Source organism: Hyla sarda, chromosome 1 (assembly GCF_029499605.1).
Source record: "Hyla sarda isolate aHylSar1 chromosome 1, aHylSar1.hap1, whole genome shotgun sequence".
In the NCBI taxonomy this organism is placed as follows: Eukaryota; Metazoa; Chordata; class Amphibia; order Anura; family Hylidae; genus Hyla; species Hyla sarda.
Window position 1 is genome coordinate 586,594,444 of NC_079189.1, and position 18,298 is coordinate 586,612,741.

The window sequence follows — 18,298 nt, forward strand, 5'->3', positions numbered from 1 at the left end:
TAGGACCTGGGTAACTCTCTCCACTTGCCCATTGGATTAAGTGTGGTAGGCGGAAGAAAATTCCAGTTCCATTTTTAAACGAGAACAAATTGCATGCCAGAATTTTGAGACAAATTGCACCCCACGGAAGGAAGGCCATGTAGATGAAAAATTTGTTGGAGAAAATGTTTGCCCGGACTTCCTTCAGCTCCCCAGTTGGCCAAAGGAATAAAATGTGCCATCTGGGAAAACCGATCAACGTCCACCCAGATGAAGGTTATTGTTACCGTAAGGAGGAAGATCGGTGATGAAATCCATTGCTATATGAATCCAAGGAGCATCCGGAATAGGCAAGGGCTGTAAGAGTCCAGCAGGTCTCGACCGGGGAGTCTTGTCACGAGCACAGGTGGTACAAGAACTGACAAAATCTGTGACATCTTGTTTGAGATGCAGCCACCAATAGTGTTGAGAGATTAACTGAAAAGATTTCTTGATCCCAGAGTTACCAGCCAACAACGAGGAGTGACCCCAACTGAGGACCCAACTTCGGAGACGAGGAAATTCGAACATCTTCCTAGGTGGCACTTGAAGCAGCAGAGTAGCTGGAGCCGCAGTAAGGCTAGGTTCACACTATGGAATCTCTTGGCAGAATTTCTACCGAGATTTAGCCGGCGACACTAAGACCACACGGACTACATTGCCGTCCCCATAGACGACAATGCAATGCTGGGTGGATCTTTTGGGACATCTGCTCAGAAATGCAGTGACCTCTATGGGGATGGCAATGCCATGGTCCTAGTGCCACCGGCTTGATGTCCAGCAGAAATTCAGCCCAGAAATTCCACAGTGTGAACCCAGCCTAATAAGGCACTCAGGAGAAATGACATGACAAGGAGTGATATCCTGACCAACAACATCAGAGGATTGAGAAAGAGCATCGTCTCGAACATTTCTCTCTGCAGGATGAAAATGAATGAGGAAGTTGACTTTGGAGAAGAAGAGCGACCATTTTGCTTGACGGGGATTCAGGCGCTTTGCAGATTTTAGATATAAAAGGTTTTTGTGATTGGTAAAAATGCTGATCACGCCATTCTTCTAAGGCCAGTTTAATGGCAAGGAGTTCCCGGTCACCAATAGAATAGTTTCTCTTCGCAAGGCTTAATAGGCTTGACTATGACTGACTAGACTTCTCCCCTGTGGTTGCTTATGTTACGTTATGCGCTCTGGCCGCACACTCTGGCCGTGAGCGCATGGTCCCGTTACCTGCTGCTGCCGGCGGGGCTGGGACTTGCATCGCGGGACGCGCCCGCATGCGAGCCCCAAGCCGTCACTCACCTGGTGCTTCTCCTTCCCCTGCCTCTCCCTCTCTTCTGCTCCGGCGCAAGTGTCCCCGTCCCCTAGGGCGCACGTGCGCCGGAGCTTTAAGATTTAAAGGGCCAGTGCGCTCATTAGTGTAATTCACCTGTGGCTCATTGATAAATTCCTCCACCCTCCTCAAATTCCTCCACCCTCCTCACATCTGCAGGATCTTTGTTGCCTTGTGCCTGAGAGAAAGCATTCCTGAGAGTTGCCTTACCATGTATCCGATCCTTTGCTCTGTGACTTGACCTTGCTCCTCTGCTGCCTGCCTACTGACCTCCTGCTACGTCCTGTCTACGCTACTTTGCCGCCTGCCTTGACCTTCTGCTATCCTTACTACAAGCTGCCTTATCCCTCCTGTGCCTCTCATCTCCTCAACCTCCTGTGTGGTCGATCCGTGCCAGGGGTAGCGACCTGGATGCCGCCTGCTGCAGCAAGTCCATCCCACTTTGCAGCGGGCTCTGGTGAAAACCAGCGGCACCTTAGACTCCGCTCCCTGGTATGGTCATCTGCCACACAGGTCCAGTGGATCAACATCCACCGGAGTTCCTGTCTTCAGAAACGTGAGTGTTACAGCTTACCAGGTTTTGACTTTCACCTGAAGGGGTACATGGTTCATGGAAGGGTGGCTGTGTGGTTAGGCCTTGGTCTCCCTTAGGAAACCAGACACTCTCAGGTCTGGACTGTACTGCTCCTCAGCATGCATAGAACTCTAGACTGAACTAGCTAGCTCCTCCCTATTATTTGAGGGAGCAATTTGGAGGACTCTGATAGGTCATCCCCAAGTCACTGACCCCTTCCTTGGTTACATGAATTCAGGAAAGGACTTAAAGACATATTCACTTAAATACAACACATTAACCCTTTATATGAACCATAGTGTGACAAAAGTCCTGAGGAGTGTGGGGGCCAGGGGACTGGGACTGAGTCCACCTGAAAGGACCAAACAGTGTACAGAAGGGCCACATCTGTACTGGGCCACCGCAATTCCAATGCAAGAGATGTATAAAATAGTCCGTCACGCCCCATCCCATAGACTTGCATTGAGGGGGCGTATACGTGACATCACAAGCCTCCTGTGCTGCATCCGACGCTCTAAAAGATTTCCCTGCTGCACCCAGCAGCAGAGGATAAGATGTCTAGGGGCGGGGTACCCCTTTAAGGCTTGGGTAAAAAAAAACTGCCCTCCCTCCTTGCTGTCTCCTATTGGCATTTGAGCTGATTGACAGTTATACCAGCAAATCATGTGATAACCTGGGATATGCTGGTCACCCTGACATCATGCTACTGCCCCCTGCTCCTCCTGCTTACCGATTCGCACAAATTAAGCAGGAAAAGTTCTAAAATTCGGCAAGCCCAGTAAACCCCAATGTTTGGGTTGAATCCAGGTTCGCCAGGCTCTGCCATGAAATCAGAGGGGGGTACACAAATTAAAATATGTATTGAAGAGAAGAATAGGCTGCACTCACCACGTTGCTTATTCTGTGCTTTATTTCAGAAGAATCATGTGGTACATACAGCGAGTGTGTACGGAGAGAGCAACATATGTTTCGCGCTTGTCTAGCGCATCCTCTGGCTCATACAAATTAAAATATAGCTTTTAATAAAGACACTTTAAAAAGTAAACATAACCCCACTGAAAAGATGTTCAAAACAATTGTCAGCAAGACAACCAGAAGCATTATGATAGATAAGACCCTGGACTATAGGTATATTGCAATAAGCCAACAAAATAATTTAAAGGGGTACTCCCCTGAAAAACATTTTTTTTTTAAACTGGTGCCAGAAAGTTAAACAGAGGTGTCAGCAGAGAGCACTGTGGTCAGATAGAAAGGAAATTCAAAAAGAAAATAACTTCATCTGAAACATTCAGCAGCTGAAATGTATAAAGATTTTCAATAGAAGTAATTTTCAAATCTGTTTAACTTTCTGGCACCAGTTAATGAAAATAAAAATGTTTTCCAGTGGAGTACCCCTTTAACTATTGCATATCCACATAGGCCTGGAAAGTACCATATATAGGGGAGCAGGGTAGGAATCCCTAGGGTGTGATTGAAGCCCTGGAACATCCCATCAGGGAGATGTAGTGTAAACTACCCCTACTCCCACAGGGACCATCAGAGCACTTGCCCTAAAAAGGGCGACCCCCTGCCCTGAACTATCCCTTTGACTCTCCCTGTTGAATCCCTAAATAACAAAACACACCCGTATATTGGTGCACCCAACGTGTTTCCACCACGTGGGTTGGTTCCTCAGGGGTCATTCAAATAAACAGAGAATTAGCATGGGAAAATGGGTGGCACAAAAATTCACAAAGTGAACCAAAAACCAGCTCTATGTACAATCACAAAAAGAACTGAGGTATGAGTCAACCACAACGAAACAGGATACAAAAAACACCAGCTCTATGTTAAGTCACAAAAGGCTGAAATTAAATCCCCAGTCAGGTAAATAGCATCCTGTGCAATTGTACAGTGAGGTTACCACATGCTGATACTGCTTGAACGAATTGCAGGTGCTAAAACACTCAGATGCATATGTGTGATCATCATGTACAGCGGAGCCCCGCTGACATGGAAATACTTACTGTACCCTTACAGCCGCAGTGGCGGCATCACCTGCTGCGCACCACAGTGGTCAAGTGTCTTTATTAAAAGTTATATTTTAATTTGTGTACCCCCTGTGATTTCATTTTCAAATACGGTACATTGTTTCTTCCTTGAAATTGTTTCTGTGAATTTTTTAGAATTATTTCGTATTTACAGACTTGTCAGGAGAACTGATGCCTTTCCAAAATGAAGCAGCATTTTTTAAGCACAGAATGACAGATCCATCCAAGTCGCTTGGGACCACGTAAAGAATGATAATAAGGTTCCTTCATTTGTATGAATACACAGACACAAAACATGCCACTCACGCATTTCAGGCTCACAAATATTTTTTTGTTCAGTTGTCCCTATGGTGACTTCTCTGAGCAGGAAAGCAATGTACTGATATAAAATGATATGAGTTATTACTGAAATGTGTCTGTTCTCTCCCCTAGGAAATGTGCATAATTCTTGACAAAATCTATTTAATGACTACAGGGACATTAGGATTTTATGTGTCTGTATCCAACCGCTGTATGTGTCTGTATTTAACACATGTGTGTGGGCCCCTATGAACATAGCAAAAAATCAAAATGGGCCCCTCATTAGGGTAGTTGGTTCATAGTGCAAGGGCTACGTGTTTGTTTCCCCCTCCATGTTTTAAAGGAGATATCCAGTGTTGAACAATTCCTCCCCTATCCTAAGGATAGGGTATAAGTTTTAGATCGCGGGGGGGGGGGGGGGGGGGGTCCGACCGCTGGGGCCCCCCCCCCCACGATCTCCTGTACGGGGCCCTGGCAGCCCGTGGGAAGGGAGGCATGTTGACCACCGCACGAAGTGGCGGCTGACACGCCCCCTCAATACAACTCTATGGCAGAGCTGGAGCGCTGCCTTCGCCAATCTCCGGCTCTGCCATAGCGATGTATTGAGGGGGCGTGTCAGCCACCACTTCATGCGGTGGTCGACACCTGCAATCTGGCCGGCGAGCCGGGGCCCCGTACAGGAGACACTTTACTTTGTGAGGAATCTAGGAGTCTTAGGAAGGAGCCTTAGGCTGGGTTCACACCACGTTTTGTACTTACGGTTCCCGTACACGGCTGGGAGGAGGGGTGGGCGGGGCTTAATCGCGGCGCCCGCACTCAGCCGTATAGGGAAATTGTATTTAATGCATGTCTATGAGCTGTTTTCGGCCGTATGCGGTTTCCCGACCGCAGGCAAAAAAACTCGGTCAACCACGTTTTTGCCTGCGGTCGGGAAACCGCATACGGCCGAAAACGCAGCCGACCGGAGGCTGCGGTTCACTCTGGTCGGCTCATAGACATGCATTAAATACAGTTCCCCGATACGGCTGAGTGCGGGCGCCGCGATTAAGCGCCACCCCCCCCTCCTCCCAGCTGTATATAGGAACCGTAAGTACAAAACGAGGTGTGAACCCAGCATTAGATGTTTTTCTGGCACATACTACAGAAAAATGTCATGGGTTACAAAAGTTACCATGGTGGATTGGAGAACAAAAAGGAAAGAGAACGACTCCAAGAAGACATAACCTGTGAGTTATCCGTGAGTATCAGAGAGAATCAGAGGTGGGGGAGTCCACTGCCAAAATTTGCCCTGGGGCTTTTGGGATCGTAGGTAAAGGGCTATTCCGCCCCTAGACATCTTATCCCCTATCCAAAGGATAGGGGATAAGTTGTCTGAACGCGGGAGTCCCGTTGCTCGGGACCCCCACGATCTCTCTGCTGCACCCGACATTCATTTAGAGCATCAGGTGCAGCGCTGGAGGCTCGTGATGTCACGGCCATGCCCCGCTCGTGATGTCACGGCTACGCCCCCTCAATGCAAGTCTATGGGAGGGGGCCATCACGCCCCCTCTCATAGACTTGCATTGAGGGGGTGTGACCGTGAAATCACAAGCCTCCGCCCCGCATCGCCAGTCATCCGTCATGGAGCGAAATCCGCTCTGTGCACCGGATGTCTGGGGTGCTGCAGCCGAGATCGCGGGGGTCCCCAGCGGCGGGACCTCCGCGACCAAACATCTTATGTCTAGGGGCGGAGTACCCCTTTAAGTCCCTGCTGTTGTTTTTTAGTCCTGTACAAGTCAACAACTTAGCCTGCCCTGGGGCTGGGCATTATCAGCAAGGCATAAGGAACGTCCTTCCTCCCCTCAGGCCCACTTTTGGTACCTGAGTCCAGCAGAGAAAGGTTCCCACCCTCCCTCCCTATTTTATTGTTGTACGGGGTTTTTTCCCCTTTTGATTTTGTATTTCCCCTTTTGATATAAAAAAAAAATAAAAAAAATAAAAATAAAAATTATATATATGTATGTATATGTATGTATATATATATATATATATATATATATATATATATATATATATATATATAGTGTGTGTGTGTATATATATATAATTGTTATAAAAAAAAAAAAAAAACGGATGTCAGTATATAATTACTTTGGTGTAAAATTCTTACCTTATGTTGGTTTCATCTGGATGGAATGTTTGTCTTTTGACTTAGTTAAGTCACAGCTGGCGGTAAAGGAGAGAAATACATGGAGAAGCGGAGGGGGAAGGCTCTTAGGCCCGGCGGCTGAGGCCGGTGGCTGGCTGTGGGGCTCCCCCTGGTTTGGCGACCTCACGGAGGTTGGATGGTTTGGTTACCATGTTAACAGTGTTATGACTAAATAAAAGCTGTGGCCGACCCCCACGTCCACCAAAGTTATAAGTTGTCGGAGTGTTTTTTATATTTATAAGGTTACATGGCAGGGGGGGGGGGGGGAGTTTTAAGAGGTAGAGGAAGTTGGTTATTGAACACAGTCCAGCAAGAACTTACAGTGAGCCTGCAATGTGTATACAGTATACACATTGCTGGCTCACTTAACCCCTTGCTGAGCTGTGCGCTATGCGCAAGCCCAGCAAGGGAAGAGTGAACTTACACTGCTGGACAGTGTAGGTTAACCCTTTGGGCGGTATACACTATATACAGCTTTCTATAGATAGCTGTTTATAGTGTATACAGAAGACGAAGTCCGCTTACTTCTCTCGAGTACCGGGCAGGTCCGTGTAGCTCCGCCCCTAGTGATGATGTCATTAGGGGGCGGGGCTACAGAAGGGAACAAGGCTAGTTAATCTGAAGCTCTGTTCACATTGTCCGTTTTGTATAATGTGAACAGACCCTTCTGGCAGTGTCTACCCAGACAGGGAGACTCCAGCTTTTGCTGAACTACAACTCCCAGCATGCCCAGACAGCCAAAGGCTGTCTGGGCATGCTAGGAGTTGTAGTTTTGCACCAATTGGTGGCTCCCTGTTTGGGTAGACATTGCATCATGGGTGCTCTCCCCAGCGGACAGCGGCAAAAATGTCATAACCATTTTTTTGTGTTTTTTTTCTTCTCGTTTCAGATCCGTGTATGCAGAGGATTACTGCGGATTTGATGGATTACGGTGGATTTTTTTTTTCTTTTAATAAAATGGTTAACAAGGGCTGTGGGGGAGTGTTTTTTCAAATAAAATAATTTTTCCAATGTGTTGTGTTTTTTTTAATGAATTTTCAGGGTTAGTAGTGGAAGCTGGTCTTATTGACTGAATCCATTACTAAGCCAGGGCTTAGCGCTAGCCGCAAAAACAGCTAGCGCTAACCCCCAATTATTACCCCGGTACCCACCACCACAGGGGTGCCGGGAAGAGCCGGTACCAACAGGCCCGGAGCATCAAAAATTGTGCTCCTGGGCCTACGCGGTAACAGGCTGGCGTTATTTAGGCTGGGGAGGGCCAGTAACAATGGTCCCCGCCCACCCTAGTAACGTCAGGCTGTTGCTGTTTGGTTGGTATTGTGCTGAGAATGAAAATACGGGGAACCCTATACGTTTTTTTATTTTATTTTTAAATAGTTGTAGTTCTGTAACATCTGTCCCTTCAGATTTAGCAATTTTCATGAAATTTTTGAAAATTGCTTCTCTACTTTGAAGCCCTCTAATTTTTTAAAAAAAGCAAAAATATGTCCATTTTATGATGCCAACATAAAGTGAACATATTGTACTTGTGAAAAAAAAAATTTGTGAATATCAATTTTCCTTACAAGTAGAGAGCTTCAAAGTTAGAAAAATGCTAAATTTTCAAAATTTTCATTAAATTTGGGGATTTTTCACCAAAAAAGGATGCAAGTAACGCCTAAAATTTACCACCAAAATAAAATAGAATATGTCACGAAAAAACAATCTCAGAATCAGAATATTCGGTAAAAGTGTTTTCGCGTTATTAATTCGTAAAGTGACGGTGGTCAGAATTGCGAAAAAGGGCCCAGTCCTTAAGGTGAAAAAGGACTGCGTCCTTAAGGGGTTAAGAAACACCTTATTTTCTGTCCGCCAATGCAAAATTCTCTAATAGTGCCCCTCCCGAGACTAAACTCTGGATCCGCCCCTGGTTGTGGTTAAACTTTACTTTTCTGGAAAAGTTTGAGTTGCCCATAGCAACCAATCAGATTGCTTCCTTCATTTTTCAGAGGCCTTTTCAAAAATGAAAGAAGCTATTTGATTGGTTGCTATGGGCAACAGCACAACTCTTCCTCTGCACTGGTTTTGCTGAATCTCCCCCATAGAGGAAGATTTATCAAAACCCAAAACCTGTCCAGAGGAAAAGTTTCTGAGTTGCCCATAGCAACCAATCAGATCGCTTCTTTAATTTTTCATAGGCTTTTTCAAGAATAAAAGAAGCAATCTGATTGGTTGCTATGGGCATCTCAGCAGCTTTTCCACTGGTCAGGTTTTGATAAATCTCTCTCTATGGGGGAGATTCATCAAAACCAGTGTAGAGGAAGAGTTATGCAGTTGCCCATAGCAACAAATCAGATTGCTTCTTTCATTTTTGAAAAGACCTCTGAAAAATGAAGGAAGCAATCTGATTGGTTGCTTTGGGCAACTCAGAAACTTTTCCAGAAATGGTGGATGCTAACTTTTTGTATCTTATATGGAATTATTCCTATATTCATACATTTTGGAATCATCGATCTTATTGAAAAAAGGTATAACATTAAGATGGAACGAGACCCTTAGATGCTTATCCTTGGAGATGTCGGGGAGTCTATATATAAGAAAAGTTTAATTAGACTATTTCCTTATGCAAAGTTGCTGTCTGGGCATGCTGGGAGTTGTGGTTTTGCAGCGGTTGGGGGTTCACAGCTTAGAGACCACTGCTATAGAGGGTGCAAATGTATCCGAGCCCTGGAACTCAAATAATGTGAAATATGAGATGATCAAAATGGAGCCCCTGCACTAATTACTTGGGTTCTGGGGTCTGTAAGGTCCATAGTAGAAACATCAGGTTCTGTCCATAGCAGATACTAAATCATCGCAGCTCTAAGAAACAAGCAGTCATCGTGACATCAGACATGTGATGTCATAGACAGCTGAAGTCCTGACATTCCACTGACAGCCGCCCGGGCCTTCATTCTGTAGATTGTTACAGTGCGATTAGCAACTTCTATTTCTTCTTCTTGACTGAGATGGAGCTAAAAGGTTTGGGGTTCGTCCCCCTTCTGTTGGCGTTTTGGTGTGCGGCCTGGCTTGCCACCAGCTACATCGTGACGGTCGTCCTCGGCCATGCCGCCTCGCCACTGATGCACATCAGGTAAGATAAACAAGCACAAGATTCTTATTTCATGGGTTGGGAGTGAGGAAATATCCATAATAACATTGGTTTCTTTTCCTTCACAGTGACGTGGGAAATTTATTTCCCGAAAACATATTATTGAGAATTGGTTTCATAGGGACATCCATTGGCACTTTGGTACTAACCTTTCTTATTTATAAGTATATGGTTATGCATACTGAAGAGTTCAGGGGTCATCAGGTCCTGATCCAGAGGATCCTGCTCGCCATTGTGTGGGCCTCCTGTTTTGGTACAGCTGTCATGCATGTATTGTCCCCCGAAGAATATCCCAGGATACACTTTGTCAGCATGGTAATTTCCATTACATGTGAAGCCTTATACTACCTTGGCCAGTCCATCCAGATGTATAAATTACCAGGAGCAAAAAAAGTCATCCACCATAGTAGATGCACCTGCTGTGGCCTGGCTTTTACCTGCGCAATTTTCTACTTTGGATATAAAACATTACAGGAATTATTCTATGATGATGAAGACTGGGACGAGATCCGTGAAATCACCACCATAATCATCGAGTGGGTGATGCTTCTACTGATCCTGATAAACACCGTGACCTATTATTCCACCATGCAGAGATTAATGTTAACCGTCTCCAGGAACAGCTGCAAACTCTCTCTTAGAGTAAGAATTGATGACTTCGGGGTGTAGACCACCACGTGGGCCATCAAGTGGACTTCTGGGAGAGATACTGCACAGGACACGGAAAAACCATAAAAAAAATAATATGAGCTGGTAATATTACCTATACAAAAAAAATAAAAACATAAAAGAAAAATATTGGTGTGTGACGTGTAATACCTACCGTATATACTCGAGTATAGGCCGAGTTTTTCAGCACCATTTTTCGTGCTGAAAATGCCCCCCTCGGCTTATACTCGAGTGATCTCTCCGCCTGTCAATCCCTTCTCAGTGGTCTTCAACCTGTGGACCTCCAGATGATGCAAAACTACAACTCCCAGCATGCCCGGCCCCAGCCCCCTCCTTTTGTTTTGTACTCACCTCCCCTCGGTGGGAAGGAAGGGTTAGCTGGTTCGGGCCCTCTATGGTGCAGGGACCATCCGGTGGGGAGGGTTAGTCGTTGCGGGCTGTCCATTTTCACCAGGGGGCCCTCTTTTCCACGCTTCGGGTCCGGTCCCGGACTAGTGACATTGCCTTGATGACGACGCACAGGGACGTTCATGCACAATGTCCCTGTGCATCGTCGTCAGGGCAACGTCACTAGGACCAGCTCACCCTAACTTCCTGCCGAGGGGAGGCGAGTACAAAACAAAAAGGTGGGGGGGGGGGCTGAATGATGACGAAGGCCGCAGTGGTCTTCTACCTGCGGACCTCCAGAGGTTTCAAAACTACAAATCCCAGCATGCCCGGACAGCCGATGGCTGTCTGGGCATGCTGGGAGTTGTAGTTTTGCAACATCTGGAGGCCCGCCGGTTGAAGACCACTGATGAAGGGATTGACAGGCGGTGATGATGAAGGGGGGGATGATGATGAAGGGGAGGGGGATGATGAAGAAGGCCGCAGTGGTCTTCAACCTGCGGACCTCCAGAGGTTTCAAAACTACAACTCCCAGCATACCCAGACAGCCGATGGCTGTCTGGGCATGCTGGGAGTTGTAGTTTTGCAACATCGGGAGGCCCGCCGGTTGAAGACCACTGATGAAGTGATTGACAGGCGGTGATGATGAAGGGGGGGGATGATGATGAAGGGGAGGGGGATGATGAAGAAGGCCGCAGTGGTCTTCAACCTGCGGACCTCCAGAGGTTTCAAAACTACAACTCCCAGCATACCCAGACAGCCGATGGCTGTCCGGGCATGCTGGGAGTTGTAGTTTTGCAACATCTGGAGGTCCGCAGGTTGAAGACCACTAATGAAGGGATTGACAGGCGGTGATGATGCAGGGGGTGGGATGATGACGGGGGTCTGGATGATTACATGGGGGGTTGATGTATTTCCCACCCTAGGCTTACAGTCGAGTCAATAACTTTTCCTGGGTTTTTGGGGTGAAATTAGGGGCCTCGGCTTATATTCGGGTCGGCTTATACTCGAGTATATACGGTAGTTAGAAAACCAGAATCAAATTCATCAGATTCTTTTCATTTGACCGAATGGAATGTTCTTCTTCCATTGTTTCCGATGGCAACTGTTAAAGTCGAGGTAGCTGTTTGCATCCACCTTCTCAAAATAAGTGGCAGTATGCAAACAGCCATCCGGAATATAGATATTTAAATCCAGGAACTCAAATTTTTGGGGGGACTGATGCAGCTGATCTCTGGCTCTGCCATGGCGCTTTTTTTGAAGGGGCATGTCGGCTGCTGCTTCGTCTTGTGGTCAACACGCGCTATCTGGCCAGCGAGCCATGGCCCCATACAGGAGATCGCGGGGGCCCACCAGCGGTCGGACCCCCTGCAATCTGAAACTTATCCCCTATCCTTGGGATAGGGGATGCTTTTCAGCACTGGACTACTCCTTTAATGGCCTCCAAAATGAAGTTCCTCTGATGTATGGGCATCAAGGGATCTTCCACTAAAAAAGATGACACAGCTTCCACTCCTCTGTCATGTGGTATATTGCTATATAATGAAGCAACATCTAGTGTTGCCCACATATAGTCCTCTTCCCGTATGATATCTCTCAATAGGGTTAATAAATGCCCTTTATCTCTGAGGTATGCTGGTAAAGAGACCACACATTTCTGTAACTGATGGTCTATATATTCAGATAAACATCAGGCAACTATCGGACAACAAGGTGATTATTTTTTTTCCGGTCTTTATGTACCTTAGGTAGAATAGGGGAATTGTATTTAATGCATGTCTATGAGCTGTTTTCGGCCGTATGCGGTTTCCCGACCGTAGGCAAAAAACGCGGTCAACCACGTTTTTGCCTGCGGTCGGGAAACCGCATACGGCCGAAAACACAGCCGACCGGAGGCTGGGGTTCACTCCGGTCGGCTCATAGACATGCATTAAATACAGTTCCCCGATACGGCTGAGTGCGGGCGCCGCGATTAAGCTCCGCCCCCTCCTCCCAGCCGTATATGGGAGCCGTAAGTACAAAACGAGGTGTGAACCCAGCCTTAGATGTTTTTCTGGCACATACTACAGAAAAATGTCATGGGTTACAAAAGTTACCATGGTGGATTGGAGAACAAAAAGGAAAGAGAACGACTCCAAGAAGACATAACCTGTGAGTTATCCGTGAGTATCAGAGAGAATCAGAGGTGGGGGAGTCCACTGCCAAAATTTGCCCTGGGGCTTTTGGGATCGTAGGTAAAGGGCTATTCCGCCCCTAGACATCTTATCCCCTATCCAAAGGATAGGGGATAAGTTGTCTGAACGCGGGAGTCCCGCTGCTGGGGACCCCCACGATCTCTCTGCTGCACCCGACATTCATTTAGAGCATCAGGTGCAGCGCTGGAGGCTCGTGATGTCACGGCCATGCCCCGCTCGTGATGTCACGGCTACGCCCCCTCAATGCAAGTCTATGGGAGGGGGCCATCACGCCCCCTCTCATAGACTTGCATTGAGGGGGTGTGACCGTGACATCACAAGCCTCCGCCCCGCATCGCCAGTCATCCGTCATGGAGCGAAATTCGCTCTGTGCACCGGATGTCTGGGGTGCCGCAGCCGAGATCGCGGGGGTCCCCAGTGGCGGGACCTCCGCGACCAAACATCTTATGTCTAGGGGCGGAGTACCCCTTTAAGTCCCTGCTGTTGTTTTTTAGTCCTGTACAAGTCAACAACTTAGCCTGCCCTGCATTGACTTATCGACTGTGACAATATCTACTAATTTAGAACTCCATTTGGGAATCTCTGGATGCAAAAGATAAAGGGGCTCAAACTTATACCCCAACCCTCTGAGCAAGAGTCAGAGAGTCCTGACAAAGGTCAGGAAAAAGTTAGGGAGAACCTGTCTGTGCTTGGTCATTTGCCCATTTACACAAACCACCTAGAAGGGCACCGCACCATGAGAAATCTAAAGGGACAAACAAAGTTCTTCCTGTCTTTCCTGGAGGGAGCATTTTAATGGCTCCATCCATTAGCATGATATTTAGAAAGGTCAAAGACAAACGTTCAGTGGTGACAACAATAGATCATATGAACAAGATAAATACGGTATACTGTATCAGCAAAGATCAGGCATCAATTATAACAATGCAGCCATTTTATCATAATGCCTCCATAATCCTGAGCTGCCACACATGTAATAATGACATATCCTACTATTGGCTTTGCTGGATTCATCAGGTCATTATTATTATTATCAAAAGAGATTTTGTCATGGGTTTTGTGAAAATGCATTAAAGGGACAGAAATAAGACTAAGCATTAAAGGGGTATTCCATGATTTTTTCTCTATTTGACTATGCTACAGGGGCTCTAAAGTTAGTGTAGTCTATAATATAGTGTCTGTACCTGTCTTTGATGGATGGTCTTGCAATTCTTATGTGATCTTTACCCCGATGTTGATTTTTAGCAGCACACAAAAGGATTGTCGTCTCAGCTTTTCCCAGCCCAAGACATTACATCACTAGTTAGGTGTTCAAAAGACCCTGTCTGCTTCAATGGGTGGGCGACCGCTAAGTGGGAGGGAGATTCCTGGTACATTCTGCATCGTAGTTTACAGCACAGCACCGCATGGGAGGGAGCTCAAGTTTGCTTAAATGGGTAGGGATGCTGATGTGTGGGAGGGAAAAAAAGTGACCTCACACTTAAAACAAGGGATCCTGGGACTTGCAGTTGGAGGGAGCTCTAACAGGAAATAGCCATTTTGCACAAAAAAAAGCAGCAGCGTTATGGTGGACTCACAACATTTAGCCCCAAGACAAGCACAGATCCTTTCTAACTGTCTGGCAGGTAAGTTCTAGAGTCACCTTATGGTGAATAACCCCTTTAAGTGCTATTCAACTAGTGTAGCATTACAGCATAGTTCAGACTCTTGCAATGGTTTGGCCAGATGTGCTGGTTTGACACCATGTGTTGGTTTTGGCCTCATGTGTTGGTGTAGCCTCTTGCATTGATTTAGTCTTATACCTTAGTTTACCATCATGCCTTTGTTTAACCCCTTGCAGTAGTTTAGCATCATGTGTTGGTTTAGCCTTCATGCCTTAGTTTAGCCTTATGCATTGGTTTAACTTCTTGCACTTCTTTAGCCTCGTGTATTGGTTTAGCCTTATACATTTGTTTATCCTTAGGTGTTGGTTTGCCACCATGTATTGGTTTAGCCTTATACATTTGTTTATCCTTAGGTGTTGGTTTGCCACCATGTATTGGTTTAGCCTTATGCATTGGTTTAGCCTTATACATTTGTTTATCCTTAGGTGTTGGTTTGCCACCATGTGTTGGTTTATCCTCATGCTTTGGTTTAGCTTTATACATTTGTTTATCCTTAGGTGTTGGTTTGCCACCATGTGTTGGTTTATCCTCATGCTTTGGTTTAGCTTTATACATTTGTTTATCCTTAGGTGTTGGTTTGCCACCATGTGTTGGTTTATCCTCATGCTTTGGTTTAGCCTTATACATTTGTTTATCCTTAGGTGTTGGTTTGCCACCATGTGTTGGTTTATCCTCATGCTTTGGTTTAGCTTTATACATTTGTTTATCCTTAGGTGTTGGTTTGCCACCATGTGTTGGTTTATCCTCATGCTTTGGTTTAGCCTTATACATTTGTTTATCATCATACATTAGTTTAGCCTCATGCATTTGGTTTTCCTCATCCATAAGTTTAGCGTCATGCATTGCTTTATCCTTTTATTGGTTTGTCTTTTTTATTATTGTAGCTTTGTGTAAAGGAAGAAGGAAACCTCTGAAGAACATAACCTAAAGATTATACAGTAATTCCATATAATAACCAGCACAAACAAATCGAAAAAAATGATTAATCACCATTGGCCCCTTTTGAAACAAGATAAAACCCTAGCCGCCATTTTACCAGACAAACCAAAACTAATCTATACCAAAGCTCCCAATCTAGGGATTCAAATAGCTCCTACAACGAAACAACCGACCACCAACCAAGAAACATGGCTGTCACTGAAGGGCTATGCGGAAAATGCCAAGATTGCAAAATTACCACCTTTCCGAGGAAAACCGAACAAGTCAAATCCACATCCAACTCTCACACACATAAAATAAAAGGATTCCTTTCCTACCACAGCACTTCAGATATTTATCTGATAACATGTCCTTGTAACAAACAGTATGTGGGACGAACAAAGAGGAGCCTAAAGAAAAGAATAAGTGAACATATACACAACGTTAAAACAGGATTTGAAAACCACTCATTATCTATGCATTTTAAAATGAAACACACTCACAGCACTTAACATTCACAGCGATTAAACACGATGAGAAAGACTGGAGAGGAGGGGGAGGGGAACCATATTAATAAGATTTCCCGGATAGAAAGCAAGATAATTTTTTTTCCCCCAAAATAGTTTTTTATTAAAGTTTTAAACATATAGGTACATACATATTTATGTAATTGCCACAGGGGTGCATCAAGTATAGAAACAGCAATTTGTGACATGCATATCCTTTTAGAACATAACAAAAAATAAACTAACAGGTGGTGAGCCATTATGAGGGGCATTTATCAACCCTTTTACCCGAGTTTTTCTGTGTAAATTTGTCGCAAAAAAGTCCCTACTGCGACACCGTGACTCTTCGTGCGACAATCATCTATGCGAGCAAGAAGAGCAAGTTTTGTTTTTTTTTACTATAGTTCGCGGGTTTGAAAACTTTACTTGGTTTAGTCAGGTATTTATTAACTGCGACAGTCGCAGCTGCGCAATAAAATGTCGCAACGGCCGTAAAAATTGACTAAATTTACTCCAACTCCAACATGGAGCAGGAAAAGCTACTGCCGCCCGGGCTCCGACATACTTTCTCCCCGCTACCCTCACTTCGCTACAGGGACACTGCAGTGATTTACATCCCCCCCCTCTCACCTGCCAGCGCCACACAACTCCCATCTGTCTGCTAACTGTTGCAAGACTACAAGTCCCAGCATGCCCTTACAGTGAGGACACGCTGGGAGTTGTAGTCTTGTAGCAGCGTGAGCTGAGCGGCACGGGCAGGAGACAAGGGGGGGGGGGGATATCAGTGTCCCCATCATTATTAAGCGAGGGTAGCGGGGAGGCAGTATGAGGAGCACGGGCGGCTGCACTGTAATGTCAGCCAGGGCTCCTTATAACATATACCGATGCCGCAGACTCCAAAATCCCCAGCTGTCATTTCACATTTTCCGCTGGGTCCTGTGATTGGCCAGGATCAGCAGCCAATCACAGGACCCGACCGGAACAGTGACATAACATTAGGGGATATAGGAGTCTGTCAGGGGGAGGTCCATCAGCACCCCGTTATTTAGGCTGGGGAGGGCCAGTAACAATGGTCCTCGCCCACCCTGGTAATGTCAGGCTGTTACTGTTTGCTTGGTATTTGGCTGAGAATAAAAATAGGGGGGACCCGATGCGTTTTTTTTATTTATTAAATATTTAAAAAAAAACACATACAATAAAAATAGCGGGGACCCTCAGCCAAATACCAACCAAACAGTAACAGCCTGACGTTACCAGGATGGGCGAGAACCATTGTTACTGGCCCTCCCCAGCCTAAATAATGCCAGCCTGTTACTGCCTATGCCTAGCTGTTTTTGAGGCTAACGCTAAGCCTGTCTTAGTAATGGACTCGGTCTGTAAGACAGCTTCCACTACTAAGCCTGTCCAGTTAGTAAAAAACAAAAAAACACAACAGGTTTAAAAAAAAAAAAAAATTATTACAAAAAAAACACTCCCCAACAAGCCCTCACTAACCATTTTATTAACATCAAGCAAAGAAAAACACTGGTCTTCGAAGTAGTCCACCTAATCCGAAGGAGTCCACAGGATACACAAATCTGTAGAAGAAGTAACAAAAAAAAAATACAAAAATGAGTAAGTACATTTAGGGAGAAAAAACTGCGTTGAAAAAATTTCATAAACACACACATATTATATATATATATATATATATATATATATATATGCACATTTTTTTTCAAAGCTGCAAAGTGGTGTTCTGTATTTGGTTTATGTGTGCTAAAAAATGGTATTTAAAAGTGATTTCTTGGTTTTTGCTCATGTAAGCCAAACTTATCAACCCCCTGTGATAGTATGATAATTATGTCATACATAAGCAAAAAAATTGCAAGAAAAAAATGACTACAGAACTTGCTTACCAAAGCTACGAAGATAAATGTCCCCGTATGTCTTTAAAGAAACCACATTTTTCGTAGTAGTCTAAATACCGTAATGAACGCCAGATTCAGTGGATGTTCAGGACTTGGTGCTAATTTACGATATAAAAATAAAATCAGTAAAGGCAATAGATGAATGGGTAGTAAGTGGAAAAAATTAAGGCTTGAGCCTTGAGGGGAGGGGGGGGGGTAGGAGGGAGTTAAGAGAAGTAGTGAAAGTAGTGAGAGGGGAGGGACATGGTAGTTAAATATCCACACAGTAGGGAGAGTGTTTCCAGCATTCCCATCTAAATGCGAATGCATGCCATCTACCCGATCCAAGGGCCAAAATTTTCTCTTTTTATGCAGCAGCGACTCGGTTGGGGATCGTCTGGGTTTTCCAGTAGCTTGTTATGGCTGTTTTGGCTAGGATACAAATTATACAGTATAAATCTCTTGTTTTTTTTTGGTAGGTTCTGATGGTTTAAGAAGAGCAG

At 45.3% G+C, this 18,298-nt stretch overlaps 1 protein-coding gene across 2 annotated transcripts in view; it reads right to left on the minus strand.

The window, feature by feature from the left end:
* Window positions 1-10,756, minus strand: part of AMACR (alpha-methylacyl-CoA racemase) — a 67,509-nt gene extending 56,753 nt beyond the window's left edge. For both annotated transcript variants that reach the window (XM_056545615.1, XM_056545548.1), the window contains exon 1: window positions 10,588-10,756. In XM_056545615.1, the coding sequence (XP_056401590.1) occupies window positions 10,588-10,681 (94 nt within the window). In that variant the 5' untranslated portion in view covers window positions 10,682-10,756. The remainder of the gene's footprint in view (window positions 1-10,587) is intronic.
* Window positions 10,757-18,298: the final 7,542 nt, after the last annotated feature.